Genomic DNA, 16,284 nt, shown 5'->3' with positions numbered 1-16,284 from the left:
TCACATAGTGAAAGCTCACAGTGAGGACTGCCAGTAGGAAAAAAAAAAAAATCAAAACTCACTTTGTATACAATGTGCCTTGAAGGATCATTTGCCTAGATTTTGATTCCAGTGGCTTTGTCAAACTTTGTGGTCAACTTTATTTCTTTGTGGTCTGTGGTACACCAAATCTTCTTTTGGTACAACATAAGTTTGAACACCCATGTTGAGAATTGGAAACAGAATTGCTTGACCAGGAAAAAAATTAAAATAAAACAAACCAAACATGAACAAATGACATTTTTAAGAGAAAAATGAAATGAAAGCAATTTTAATAATCTGTTACACACACCTAACAAGGAAAACTGTATTGTTTCCCCAACTTCCCACCCACACCTGGTTTGATGCTCCCCCCCACCCCCCACCCCCTGTGGTTCTCCAGCCCAGGAACCATGCAGTGTAGAAAAAGCAAAATATACAAACAAACCTATAGGTAGCTAAGGTGAAATCTATTTTTATAAGAACTTGACACTTTTACTATTTACATCCAGGAACATTTCTGTTTGTATGTTTTAAAGCAAAGAGAATTCTGTAGTTCTCCTGGTTATGCTGCAGGTGCATCCACTGCCCTCTTTAAGCAGTTTTTCGTTTGTTTGTTTCCTTTCGTCTATGTCATAAATGTCTTAGGAACGATGAGCGAGCTGAGTTGCGTGATTTGGACACCCATTCTCCTTTAAAATGAAGTCCCTCCTTCCCCGCGTCGAGTTCCCCAATGAGGAATTAGTTGCCTTTCACGTTAGTTTGTTATTCTCTCAAGGTAAATGGCTGGGGCTGCAGACCTGGCTATGGTGGTGATGAAGCTGTGGTCGGGCCCGAGCTCCAGGCTGGGAGTTTCATCCTGCTCGAGAGACATTGCTTCGTAGCCCTTGTTGACATGGAGTGGCTGGTGAGCCTGGCAGTACCTGATCACTGGCTGGTCGTAGCTATAATATGGCAAGGGCTTCACGTGGTGTAGGATCTGGTTATGAGAAAGAAAGATACTTATTATAAAAATGCCTTGGATGAGAAGATGACACTCATAGGATTGTATTTTGTTCTCTTTCATGGTGTTTTAAGTCATCAATTGCTGATCCAACTATTAATAAACATTAAACAAAATAACGCTCGTTAGTATGTAACTCGGTATTGTTTTGTCCATTATATATCATTTTATGTACAAAGCATATATATACCTTGTATATGAAATCATATATAAAGACTTTACAGTGTGTGTCCTATCATCTGTCCATCCATCATTTATCATCTATCAACATAGCAGAAAGTTAGAAACAACCTAAATTCCCATCAAAATTTAACATAATTAGGTTATGTTAAATAATTTTAACATATATTATGTACATGTACATTTGAATGCAGATAATACAAAGATTGGGGAATATCAACCTGTGTAATATGGTAAGACATGATATTAAGTTAAAAACTTAAGTTGTAAAGAATGTAGAGTAGGATCCATTTTGTGTGAATAAAACTGTGAACATATAGATAGATTTTTTTTTACTTTCAAAAATATGTTTATAAATCATTGAAATCTTTATTGTGGGCATATATAAATTTTATTTAACGTTTTTTTAAATTACAGTTTCTCACAGATTATTACTAACAATTCTATAATTTCTGAACAAAAGTACTCTAGAATCATGAAAGTGGGCACATCTTTGCATTCATAATAGTAATGCTGTTGATTTTAAGCTAATAAGCTAAAATGTGTCTAATGTTAGAATAATAAACCTGAATAATGGTCTATAGAAATCTCTTTAATAGGAAATGCTGAAAATGTTAAAATTATAGTAATTTTCATTCTCTGTACAGCTTTTTATTATACCACACATTTCTTATAAAGAAAAATGTCTCAAAACTAGAAAAAGGAAAATGATGATTGCTTAATTCTTGCTTTCACGCTACAGCATTTCTCATAACTCACTAGATCCAATATGACTCTTGATAACAGTCCACAAATGATAAAATTGCAAACCCTTCACTGTCCTGTAAGGTTAGAGGTAGGGGTGACGTAAACCATTGTCTCTTGGCTCCAGCCCCAGTTCTGTAGTTGGCTTTATGATTCTGGGCAGGGGCTTTGCATACCACATTTCTGTTTGACCTGCTGCTCCCTGTTAGACTTTGCCAGTGGGGTCCACTGGAGGGAGATGGCAGGACTAGAGAAGATAGAAGGACTGCTCCTATGGTGGGCTTCCTCTCTGCTTTTTCCTGCTCCAGATATTTACCCCAACAACACTTCTTCATTCTGGCTGCAGCAGTGCCTTTCCATAACAGCAGGTGATTCTGGTTTGTAATCTTTTCAACATTTGCATTTCCGACATTTGATCTCCTCATGTCCCCCACAGAGACTCTAGCACCAGGGAAATATGAAGTTCATCTCCACAAAGCTCCTCCTCCAAGTGTTTGATTTTTAATGATGAAGATTTAACATCTTCCTTTAGTTCCTTAATTCTATAGGTGGTAAGAGTGGCAGTATTTCCTGAAATTGCTGTCTATGTTATACTATGACACTGTCTTTTAGCCTTTGCATGAACTTAGCACAAATTCTGTATTTACTTAGCACTACTTTATAAAATTCTTTGTGAAAATCCCTGATAGGTTGTCTGTCTCCTGACTCGACTATATCTGGCTCTTTCTGTAGGTTAAACTGCAGAAATTGATAAGTTGTTAACTGTGGCTTAATTGTTCTGTAGGAAGTTAACTAGTCATATCTCACTTAGCAACCTTATTTTCAGAATTCATTCCTCCAATTACTATATAAATACCTCAAATGCTCTTTAAACTAGGTCTTGTGTTTTCATCCTGATATCCTCATTAATGTGTTGAATAAAATTATGACACAAATTCACTGTATGTTTGTATGAGAAATATGTTTTTAACACCTCTATACTTATTAAGATAAAAGTCACCTCCTCACATTTTTAAAGATATAGATCAAAGCAATGTTTTCTATGGCAGATCACAACTCATTAGTGAGTTATAAAATCAATTTAGTGAATCCAGATAAACATTTAAAAAATAGAATTAGAATAGAAACTATCAGAGTATGTCATATGAGTAAAGGTAAGTTGTTTCATAAAAGTTTTGTTTCACATTTGTGTGTACATATGAGTATGTGTCTACTGAATCATACTGTGATTTTTTTTAAAAATTGGGAATCACAATAAAAGATGCTTTTTAAAAATAATCAGAAAACATATTCAGATTACAGATTATTATAGTATGATTAGCAATAGCCTGAATAAATTTCCATCCTGCTTTAAATTATTCTTTTTTTCCTAACTCATAATTCACTGTTTTTCTCAATGAATGAGAAAATTAAACTAATATATATTGCTTTGTTTCTATGATGGGGCACATTTACTTCTAATTAAAAGCAAACACTATTTTCAGCAAGTCTTTTAAGAAATATTGAGGAAGAGGTAACTTCTTTATATTTTGATATAACCTGAATATACAATTCCATTCTCAAAAAAATCTGAAAGAAATACATACTAGGTCAAAGTTGGGATTTATACAGATATTTTTTTAGACATTAGACATTAATTTCTCTGCTCATAGTGGAAGCAAGGAACAAATTATAAGACAACATGGCCAAATTACCAAATATAAAGTTAGGTCTTCCCCAAATCAATAGAATTTATTTTTCTTCTTCTTACTCATATAGGTCTGTTTGTCAGCAAGTTCTATTTTAGGAAACCTCATTGCATTTTGAAGTGTGTTGGATAGGTTGAGATATCTGTGATTGGTGTCATGGGTCACCAAAACTCTGAAAAAGAGTAGAAATCAAATCATATTATTCTGACATTTCAGCAGGAAGAATTTTATGAAGAAGACCTCCTTGGGCTTCCCTGATGGTGCAGTGGTTGAGGGCCCACCTGCCAATGCAGGGGTCGCAGATTCAGACCCTGATCCGGGATGATCCCACATGCCGCAGAGCAGCTGGGCCCGTGAACCACGGCTGCTGAGCCTGCGCTCTGGAGCCCATGAGCCTCAGCTGCTGAGCCCGCGTGCTACAACTGCTGAAGCCTGCATGCCTGGAGCCCGTGCTCTGCAACAACGGAGGCCACCGTGGTGAGAGGCCCACACACCGTGGTGAGGAGTGGCCTCTGCTCGTCGCAGCTGGAGGGGGCCCATGAGCAGCAACGAAGACCCAACATAGCCAAAAAAAAATAAAATAAATAAACATTAAAAAATAAAAAAGAAGACCTCCTTATGAGTTACATAGTCCACTCTTACTTTTGTTGTTGTTGTTGATAGGTGAAATAGTATTACTTGAAAATATAAAAAAACTTTCACCGAATCATTTCCAACGACAGCAACATTGATAGAACATTTTTTGCACACTTTCATTTAGAGGAATGACTCATTATCTCCAAATTAACCAAATACCAAAAGACATCAAAATAAACATTAAGCATGGATTGTGATTTTGTTCACCATCTTGTATCCTCATGGATAGTCTTTCTCCAGTCATTGCAGTGAGAAGACACTTGAATCTAAAAACATGTATGAGCAGAGAATGTGAGAATAAGACAGGGTCTTAAAGACCCTTCTGAAAACCAGGTTAATCTACGGATGAAAACCATTAGCTCATTTGTGAACATGGTTGAATTTCCAGTATAAAATAAAATCCCTAAAGTTGAACTATAATAGGAAAGAGCAATCCCATATCTAAGATACCGTGGTATTTGTCTTCAAACGTGTCAAGGGACTTCCATTAATTTCAGAGGCTTAGGTTTACATATTGCATCACTTCTGAACTCAGAAAATTCATTTTGCTGTTACAGTTGTACCAGTTTATTTTTATGTCAATGAACAAGGGCTTCTGCCATATTCTTTATTGTTTTTGAGACAAGCTTAAAATCTCTAGCAGGGTGAAAAATATTGTAAAGTTATCCTGCACAGAAGCCCGATAGCAAGACTTCAAAAGCCAAGTGAATTGGCAAGCCCTGAAAGAGTAGCTGCGGTGTTTGCTCCTTTATATTTAAAGTCTATTCTGTAGGGCACTGTGTAATCAGCTCACTTTGTGGTTTCTGAGGAACTGCGAGACTGAGGTTTTGTACTACATAATAATAATGTACAGTACATTAACCACCCGGATCCCTGTGTGTATCGTTGTTTCCAGCAGTCAAAACAAAGTAAGCTTAAGTTCCTCTTAATGTGTATTTGGTATTTTTGTAAATGTGTTCATAGAGCTTTTCCAAATGGTCCCTGTGTTCCATCAGCTCTCTGATGGACTTCACTCTGTAGCACAGCACAACAACGTTGCTTAAATATGGCCTCATTCACATGCTTGACTGCTCATTGACTGCCTTGGAAGGTGCACTTTATTTACAGATACTGGGTGTGGTATGTGGAATGAAGGGAACTCATTGGGGGAAATATACTAAAATTCTGTTTGTTTCTCTCGAGAATATGAATATTTCAACTCAATTGCATTTAAACTTTTATAGAGACATATAAACTTCTATAGAGACATATTTCATAACTAAATTTGAGGTAGGTTACAAAGGGGAGGAAACATCATTATCACTAATTATAAGTCTCTTTAATTATCCCAAGTTTCCTGTGAATCCACTGAAAGAGGGGACAATAATGATAACTCCTTTACCTCTATAAATTTCAGATAACTCTGAAAGTACTCCCTGGTTCTCAAGAAAGAAGAATATACTGAAAAGGCATATTCCTACACAAATTTTACTCAACTTTGATACTGTCTTTCCTGGAAACTGTGCCCTATCTTTTGTTTCTATTCAGAGAGATGCAAGGACATGAAGGGTCACAGAGTAGCTCATTAACAGGGGCTTTCATTCCTACTTTGTGCATTCAGAAGCTTAACATCTTTAGTCTGTGTGACGGTTTTCTAAAAACATTATTTACCTTTTGCCTAGAATATGTTTTTCTTCAAATATACTGAAGGGAATATAAAAGGACACACTTGTCTCAATTACAGTGGCCCATAGTGTTAGATATTCAAAGAGGGAAGAGGATAAGGGGATATTTTTAAATCTTCAGAGAAAAAGCAAAATTATAGAGGGATATGTGGCATTTCAAAAGTCTGAAAATTGCTTCAAATCCCAGAGTTTTACATCCATAATAATTATATTTAAAGTGAGAAATGAATGTCTCTAGATAGTGAATGTGAGAGCAAAGTGGACTCTTGATATATGTGATCATGAAAGGCTTTTGAAGTTCAGTTTTGTTTTGAACATAAAATTCCAATATCATTACCCTCTTTTTTCAAAGGTATTAGCATTAGTTATAAGTAGTTTAATAGCCTGATCATTCTAAAATTACTATGCACTATCATTAGTTTTATTTATTAACTTTTCATGAACATTGTTCACATTTCAGTATGAGTTCTTTCAATCGAAGTCATAAAAAGTTGATTTTCAATTTCCTAAATGACATTTGGTCTCTAATTTTTAGAATGAAAGTGTAGTGCCTAACTACTCAGACCATCTAAAAAGTACTATCCTACAAATCTGAATGAGTAATTAAATATAGTTGAGTTGCCTAATGAAGATGGACACTTGGTTTATTAGAAAAAAATTGAAAAATAAAGGGCAATAGCTAAATGAATATATAACTTAGTCTTTATTCTACTTACTATATTAATATTAGACAAGAATGGACAAGGAATAAGAAAATGTAAACAAGTTTGAGTACAGGTTTTTTGCAGGATTTTGATACAAGCCGATAGAACCTCAACTCATTTAAGTTAGTTAGGTAAAATGGAGACAATTGACGCATAGACACAAGAAATGATTTAACAGCAACACTGAGGGAAGTTCAAGGTTACCACTAGATCTCAGGAGCAACTGAAACTAGGAACACAAATGTTGCCAGGGTCCTCTCAGTCAACCATGCCTTATAATCTCTGCAAGTTATCTTCATGTCCTATCAGTTTCTCCTACATGACTACGACAGCTCCAAAGCTGTACATGTTCCAGACATAGTAGATTCCATAAATGATCACAGTTCTTAGTAGCTCCTTTCATCCAGAAATTAGAGCCTATTTCTCTTTGCCTTTAATACTGGCTGTCCTTGTAACTTTCTTTGGGCAATAGAAAAGTGGCAGCAACACTGTTTGGGTTGCAAGGCATTTAGGATCCTGGCCAGGCTCGCCACCACCATGAGAACAAGCCCAGGTTAGACCACTGAAGGATGGAAGGCTTGTGGAGCAACTGGGGCATCTTAGACTAGCTAGCACCCCCTACAGCCCAGAGAAGCTCATCACAGGCACATAAGCCAAAGAGCAAAAATACCAGAGGAGGTTATGAGCATCTGACTGAGCTGTAAAATTAATAGTTCCTACAAACCTGATTCCATCCTTCATGTCTCAGTTGAGAGAATTAACAATTACCTTTTCATAAATTTTACTTTCTTGGGTTTTGAATATCTAAAGACATTCATAATATAAAAGAAAAGAGACACGATAAGTAATGATCCAAAATAGTTTTATCAAATGACATTTTTAATCCCATTCTACAATGAAACATTCTTATTCATTTTTTTAAATACAAGCTTGCTTCTTCATTAGAAAACACTTTTTATCTAAGCATTTAGTTTCTTCTAATTAAAAAGTAAAATTTTAATATCACATGACATTAAAAAAATAGAGATGTTTGTGTGTTTTTCTATCATCATATCAAAGACTCTTAGAAATTCCTGCAAGATAGGAGAATGGATCAAAAGAAAACTTTACTAGCATATAATTCAGTGCAACAGGAGGAAAGCTAGTTTGGGCTGGGGAAAGGTCCTTTGCAAACCTATGAGACACTCACCAGCTTTGAGTGTCCAGGACGGTAAGGAAGGAAGAAAACTCAGGATTTTGAACAATTCCTTGGCCAGGAGTAAAACCAGGGAGAGATGCAAGAAAAGAATAAGCTGTCACTCCCAGATTCACACTGTGGGATGCGAAGTCAAGCAAGGGTGTGCCTGAACCAGAAAATTCACCTTCTATTTTAGAAAATGGCGAGTTTTTCAAGTGACAAAAGTGAAACAAAACTCTGCCTGCTGTTTTATTTCTTGTTGTTCAGCTGCCTTCACCAATAGCTTCTCTCTCTCTCTGTGACCTACAAACTTCAACTAATTCACTAATTAATCAAAATCTATACACACACACAAAGACCTTCCTCCCTAAGCAGTAACTATAACAGTGAAGAATCTCCAGAAACAAGAAAGATTGAAGAACTCAAGAGAAGATGATAAATCAAGGGATTAAAGGGCAAGATTTGCTAAAAATGAATAAAAATAAAAATAATTTTAAAGGCATTCTTACTGAACTTCATCATCTAGACACTGATTAGGTACGTAGTAGGTATTCACATATTGATTGAATGAAAGAACAATAAAAATCTTATCTTTCCCCTACTTTGTTTTAAAGATTAAAATAAGTCATAAATGTGAAAAATGTAAAATAATCTATTAATATTTGTTAACTACACTCAAATGTATGATCTTTGTTTTAGAAAAACTTTAAAGGAAAAAAAATGATAATGTTGCAAATTAATAACTGCCCCACTTCCATTTTGTTTACAGGCTAAAGTGTGTACAGCAGCTCTGGCACATAAACTGCACAATGCTAGACACACTGCATGTTGACTTTTTATATTGACTGGACTCTTTGGACCATTTCAAACTTAAGTTCTGACAAAATTTACATGATAGCATTTGTTTATCTTGTTCTGGTCTTATTTAAAGGTGGGAATGTGTACTATTTGTGCACTCATGGTTGTCCAAATTTTAACTTGTAAGTCAGTGCTGGGAAAACAGAACAGAACAGAACAGCTCTCCTACCAGGATGCCATGTTTGTGAGGTGTCCAGAGAGTTGATTAAGTTAATGAATGAGTACTAGCCATTCTTTGAAGTTCACTTTGACTCCATTAACAGGGAAAATTATTACATTAGCAGCACTCTCAGCATTCAGTGAGATTTTGGACTAATGAGCTGGGTTAATTAGCTAATATTAACATCTAAAGTCTTTCCTCCTGTAGCTCTGGCCCCTGAATTTGAAAAAGTAAGATCTCCCCAATAGTGCAATGAAAATGAACATACTATTTAAGTGAAATCTATATAAATTTGCTTCCAAAACACTTATGTAAAAAATAGAGACAATAAAATATCAAAACCCACATTTTCCCCCTAAAAAATATATGGAAGTTTCAACGATATACAATGATGTGCAAAAGACAAGTCTTTTCTATAACAGAACTTGAGTCTGAATCTACTTCCCAAAATTTGAAAACAAAACTATACAAAAGAAAACAAATAAAAAGAAAAACAAAACTTATCAGCTCATGAAACACATTCAATTTAAGATTTACTTTGTAATCCTCTCTCAGAAATTTGGAAAAGGAAATAAATAAAAGGCAGCAGGAATGCCAATACTAGGAAGGTGCAAGCAACAGGCATTAGAGCCATTTTCCTTCCAAGTTCACTTCCAGTTTCTCCACACTGCTCAGAGTAGCTTATTTCTAGTTTCCATATGAAATTTTGTAGTATGTATTTTGTATAGTTTTTTTGTTAAATCATTAATAGTGTCTGTAACTTGCTTTATACAAGAGTGTATCTCATCCAAACATGACCTGTTCTGTCTTTGAAGATATACTCACTTTGTGATCCTCCCAAATAACCAATACAAATAGTGCAGTGAGTATTCAGTAAAAGCTAGAATATGTTTAAAAATGTAAAGATAAAATGAAATGAAATTCACAAATAAGGAAGGTGATTGAATTTCTTGCAGTCATGTATCTTTTCAGACTAGAATTGCATATCACAGGGTAAAAGGTTAGAACCAAATGACAAAAGCAGAAGGAAGAAAACCCCAGAAGAACATACACATACTTGATAGAATGAGATGAGCAACCTGAGATGAGTAAGAGAGTTTAAATAGAACTTCTTGGGGGACTGGCTGATCCTCATGAAAAAGAAGCATGGTGATGTATGTTTACTTACAAAAATCGGAGAAGCCCATTTAGAAAACACAAAGTTTTTATTCTGGTTGAATTTTAGACTAGCACAGCAGAGTGATGCACAAGTCATACTGGTCTCATATTTTTTAATAAAATGTGTTAAGACCGAGATTAATGCCTGGATCTCTGCCATGGAGTACTTTTGAGGAATAATTACATAAAAAGTAAATTTGCCATTATAGTTCATTTATTTATGTATTCATTCATTTACATGAAAATTACTTGTCACAGAGGTTGGCAAACATTTTCTGCGAAAGGCCAGTAGTAAGTAGTAAGTAAGGCTTGTAACCCATATAGTCTCTGCCATAAATAGTCAACTCTGCCATGATAGCATGAAAGTACATAGGCTTTGACAAAATGTAAATGAGTGATCATGGCTCTATTTCAATAAAATTGATTAATGAACATTGAAATGTGAATTTGATATAGTTTTCAGGTGTCACAAAACATTTCTACTCTTCTGTTTTTTTTTCAACCATTAAAAAAGTAAAAACTATTCAGGTAGTGATCAATTTACTGTATACTACACATTGTAGTAAGTAACTGCAAGGTATCTGAAGAAGAATAAAATAAGGGTATTTTACTCAAGGAGCTTATTCAGAACCGATAGAATGAGGCAAACCCAATTCCACTTCCCTGTGTTTTATATTGAATAACCCAAATCAAGAAAGCAGAGGGAGAAAAGTGTCCCAGCCAGCGGGCATTGCAGGTTTCCTTGTGAAGATCCAGGTCTTCCACTTAACAGCAAAGCTCTCAGCTGATCCAGGCAAAGAGCTGGACTCACACAACCTTGGTACTTAGAAGTCAGACTTAAACCTCCAGGTGGGAGTTCTGAAGTCACCATTCAAGTCATTTAGAGCAAACATGCTCGGGAAGAATAAACGCCCAATAACCCTTTAGTGAAGACCTTAAGCAACACTCTTAAGCCAGTGAACATGCCCCTAGGTGTATGATGGTTTATAATGCAAAGCCCAAAAGAATTTTGGTGATTTTGTAAAAGGGGTTAGGTTCACAGGTCATCTAATTATAAACAGGTTTTTGTTTTGTTTTGCTTTGTGAGAAAGTTAAAAAGCCTTTTTCATTTCTCAATCTCACCAAGGCTTTGTCCATATCTGGGTCTTTGTACTCACCATACCCTTTGCCTGGGATATTCTTCTTCCAACTCTTTGCAATGAAATTATGCTAATCTCTTGAGGCACAGTTTAAACGTCATGTTTCTAGAGGAACCTTCTCCAATCACTTTGTCTACAATGCCATCCCATCCCTATTCACATACGTAAGCAATACCTTGTTTCAATTCCCTGTTGTTGTTTTTTTCCCGTCACAGCATTTATCAAAATGTTAAATATCCATGATTATATTTTGTTTCTGTACTGTACTGTTTTCCCCCAATGCTGTCAGAGAGCTTTTCTGATTGGTTTGCTACTTTCTGGCTAGAATATTCCAATAAATATATGGTAAAAGAATGTATGAATTTATGAGAAGTATTAGAGAATTGGGTTTTATTTGGAAGAGGTTTGTCTCAGAAACGGTGAACTCCTCCCTTTCCTTTCTCTTTTTCCACTGTCTCTCATCCATTCTCAGCTTTGAATATAAAAGAGATGTAGGATAACACACAAACATTTCTCTCTACAAAAATTTGCATGCCTGACATTGTGCTGAGACCTAAAGGTATGAGAATGACTACAGGTATCCATGACCTTAAGGAATCTATAGCCTAATATGGAAGACAAATGTGAGCAGATTTACAATGTAACATCACTTGTGGTAAAATGCAATACTGGAGCTGTATGAACAATGACAAGGAAGGAAAGAAGAAAGAATAAGATGCTTATCAAGTGGTTCCTGATTCAAAGAACAAATGTTTATGAAGTCACCAAGAGAAAGCCTGGTACCACATGTAGCATCAATATAGAGTAAGCATATAACATGTTGCCATGGCACATGGCTTCCTAAGTGCCATTGAGAACCTACTTCCCAAGTGGTGTATAACAAAAAGCTACTCTTAAAAATTTTAGCAATCTACCCAACTTACTCACAACTTGCCCTTGTACAGAATGGATTCCACACCCTCAGTCTCTTCAGATATTGTCCGCACCTCTCAGGCCAACACTGAAAATGAAGTGTTGCAAATGAAGCATCCCAAAGTTATGTTAAGCAGTGAGACTTAACATACCTCTGGAATATGGAGACAGCAGGGCATTGCTACAAGCTGCTTTCTCAGCTGTTGCTGAGAAACAAAACAATCAACCCAAGCCACCCTTAATGGAAGCCAAAAAGTACTGCACTTAAAGCAGTAGTTCTCAGGCCTGGCTGCTACTTAGACATCTGTGATGCTTTTTAAATACTTATGTCTTGGGCTTCCCTGGTGGTGCAGTGGTTGAGAGTCCGCCTGCCGATGCAGGGGACACGGGTTCGTGCCCCGATCTGGGAAGATCCCACATGCCGCGGAGCAGCTGGGCCCCTGAGTCATGGCTGCTGAGCCTGCGCGTCCGGAGCCTGTGCTCCGCAACGGGAGAGGCCACAACAGTGAGAGGCCCGCGTATCGCCCAAAAAACGCCAAACAACAACAACAAAAAATACTTATGTCTTATCCCTACCCCAGGTCAACTAAATCTGAATTTCTAGGGTATGGCCTATTAAAAAACAAACAAACAAAACAACAACAAAAAACAACAAAACACCTCAGGTGATTCAAATGTGCAACTACGGTTGACAACACTGCTTCTTTTTAAATTTAGAAGGCTTTCCTTTAAAGAAGTAGGCCCAACAGGGAGTACACAGTATGATTTAACTAATTTCCCACACCTGCCTGGCTCAAAACAAAGCTGATTACTTCCCAATCAGAAGTTGACATACATGTGCACATAGGTGTACCTTCTTTTTTCTACCTTTCCAATTAAGTTTTTCTTAAGTTCAATTCATTACTGCTAATTATGTTGTCTCACCAATTTCAGCTTCTTCATTTTGTCCTATTCATATTCTTGTTGGTGATTATTCTGTCATCCTTTTAGTTATCATCAATTTGGCTATGTATATATTCTACTCTTTTGTCTAAAGTTAGGTGTAATTCAGTTAGGTAGGTTTAACAGCTATCATTATACACATGTTTTTTAAATAGCTGCTTGGAGGGTGAATTTACCTTGCCTTGATGGCAAAGTGCCCATAAATGTTCAGTCAGCTGGAGAACTCCTTTGGCTAAACATTTTCACAATCTATTTATTTTCTTTTTTTAAAGTAATTTAATTTGCTGGGTTGGTAGTAATAGCCCATTCCACTTTGCACTATGGGGAAGAAAGGATAATTTTATCTACTTAAAAGATAATAAAGACTCCCACTGTTTAAAAATATCCACACCTTCCAATTGTTTCCATCAAGTGATAAATTTAAAAGAAAAGAAAAAGAATTAAAACTCAAAAGTGTTAGCAAGTAAGCAATAATGACTAAGAAAAATCTTTGGGGAGCATCATTAAATTTATCTTTGCTTTAAAGAAACCTGATACTCAATTACATAGGGGGCTGTAAAAGGGGGTCTTCTGCTGCTGAAATTAGTAAAAGTTGACTTATAATTGATGAAATTCACTACCTGTGGTAGTAAATCAGAGGAGGAAATGATCTGCAGGTATGAGACTACAGACATCAGCTTGAAGAAGCTGTTCTTCCACCCTCCACCCACCACTCCCATTGCCAGCTGCCACCCACCCCAAAGATCACAGGACTATTTACTTGCCTCTTACTATCATGTTCCACCATGGGCTACCAGGTCAACATGCTTATATTTTCCCAGCACTACAGAGTATTAACTTGTATAGACTACCTTCATAGGTCCCTATTTTATTTATTTTTAAATTTAATTTTTTAAATTGAAATATGGTTGATTTACAATGTTGTGCCAATCTCTGCTGTACAGCAAAGTGACTCAGTTATACACATACATTCTCCTTTTTATATTCTTTTCCATTATGTTTTATCACAGGATTTGAATATAGTTCCCTGTGCTATACAGTAAGACCATGTTGTTTATCCATCCTATATACAGTAGTTTACATCTGCTAATCCTACACTCCCAGTCCTTCCCTCCCCCATTCCCCTCCCCCTTGCCAACCACAAATCTGTTCTCTACATCTGTGAGTGTGTTTCTGTTTTGTAGCTAGGTTCATTTGTGCCATATTTTAGATTCCACATATAAGTGATATAATATGGTATGTCTTTCACTTTCTGACTTACTTCACTTAGTATGATAATCACTAGTTGCATCCATGTTGCTGCAAATGGCATTATTTTGTTCTTTTTTGGCTGAGTAGTATTCCATTGTATATATGTACCACATCTTCTTTATCCATTCATCTGTTGATGGACACTTAGGTTGTTTCCATGACTTGGCTATTGTGAAAAGTGCTGCTCTGAACATAGGGGTGCATGTATCTTTTTGAATTATAGTTTTGTCCAGGTATATGCCCAGGAGTGGGATTGCTGGATCATATGATAATTCTATTTTTAGTTTTCTGAGGAACTTCCACGGCATTTTCCATAGTGGCTGCACCAACGTACATTCCCACCAACAGCGTGGGAGGGTTCCCTTTTCTCCACATCTTCTCCAGCATTTGTTATTTTTAGACTTTTTAATGATGGCCATTCTGACCATGGGAGGTGGTAGCTCACTGTAGTTTTCATTTGCATTTCTCTAATAATTAGTGATGTTGAGCATATTTTCATGTGCCTACTGGGCATCTGTATGTCTTCTTTGGAGAATTGTCTATTAAGGTCTTCTGCCCATTTTTTGATTGGATTTTTTTTTATTGTTGAGTTGTATGAGCTGTTTGTATACTTTGGAAATTAAGTTCTTGTCTGTCCCATTATTTGCAAATATTTTCTCCCATTCCATATGTTGTCTTTGTTTTTTCTTTTCAATTTTTTTTTAAATATTTATTTTATTTTATTTATTTTTGGCTGTGCTGGGTCTTCGTTGCTGTGGGCAGGCTTTCTCTAGTTGCGGTGAGTAGGGATTACGCTTCGTTGCAGTGCACCAACTTCTCATTGTGGTAGTTTTTCTTGTTACGGAGCACAGGCTCTAGGCACGTGGGCTTCAGTAGTTGTGGCTCACAGGCTCTAGAGCACAGGCTCAGTAATTGTGGAGCATGGGCTTAGTTGCTCCATGGCAAGTGGGATCTTCCTGGACGAGGGCTGGAACCTGTGTCCCCTGCATTGGCAGGCGGATTTTTAACCACTCTGCCACCAGGGAAGCCCTGTTTTTTTATGGCTGCCTTGCTGTGCAAAAACTTGTAAGTTTGATTAGGACCCATTTGTTTATTTTTGTTTTTATTTCTGTTGCCCTGGGAGACTGCATAGGTCCCTATTTTAGAATGAAGCTAAATTGAGTAGCTGAATTGACACAATCCAGAGGAGTTTGGTGAATCCATCATACTGTGGTTCATTTTTTTTTTTTTTTTGCCAACACCCAAAATCTAACCTTTTCTGAGTGTCTAAACCCACTCTACACCATGACTATAATAGTATTTTCCCCAACCCAAATTTATTTTCTATATTTCCAAAAAAATTCCACCCTGGCTTCTTGAATTCTGATTCGATCATTAACTACCCTTTATCCCAAACCACTTAAATGAATTGCATGTAGCTTCCTCAGCTGTTTATTATAATTCCCATACCTTTTACTTCTGACTATCTCAGCAGCAGATCACTTCTAATCTACTGTTGTGTTCTAGTTTTATCTGTTTCTCCTAGATCCTGACTTCTGGGTGCTTGAAACTAGTCAAGGTATTTAGCCTAGATTCCTAATTTCCCACTGCTTTTAATAGTTTGATTTGAAAGCTCTTATTTCTGAGCTATATCTTAATACAGATAAATCATGACACTGAGCAAGGAAGATGACACTTAGTGAATATGACTAAGAATGCTCAATAGAATGACTAATTTTTTAAGTGCCAACTTAATTGTGGTTTACTGTTATCACTAATAATACTTATTTATAATAGTGTTATAAATAAGCTTATATATAACATATTAATATAAGTTATAAATTATTATTTCATCATGAATTTAGACCCTCAGAGAAGCTCTAGATGCCTGGAGTGGAGTCTAGCATTGGGAATTTGGGAGAAAAAGAAATCACAATATTGGAAACATTTAATTATTATCATTATTTTTAACATATTTATTGGAGTATAACTGCTTTACAATGGTGTGTTAGTTTCTGCTTTATAACAAAGCGAATCAGCTATACATATACATATATCCTCATATCTCCTC

The 16,284-nt window shown here is 36.2% G+C and overlaps 1 protein-coding gene across 1 annotated transcript in view; it reads right to left on the bottom strand.

The window, feature by feature from the left end:
* Positions 1-423: 423 nt before the first annotated feature.
* Positions 424-16,284, bottom strand: part of LRRTM4 (leucine rich repeat transmembrane neuronal 4) — an 849,971-nt gene continuing 834,110 nt past the window's right edge. Inside the window, exon 3 of the mRNA XM_030877699.2 lies at positions 424-997. Within this exon, the coding sequence (XP_030733559.1) occupies positions 776-997 (222 nt within the window). The 3' untranslated portion in view covers positions 424-775. The remainder of the gene's footprint in view (positions 998-16,284) is intronic.

The sequence above is a fragment of the Globicephala melas genome, chromosome 12 (genome assembly GCF_963455315.2).
Source record: "Globicephala melas chromosome 12, mGloMel1.2, whole genome shotgun sequence".
In the NCBI taxonomy this organism is placed as follows: domain Eukaryota; kingdom Metazoa; phylum Chordata; class Mammalia; order Artiodactyla; family Delphinidae; genus Globicephala; species Globicephala melas.
Note: the sequence above shows the minus strand (reverse complement) of the source record. Positions and strands in the feature narration are given on the sequence as shown.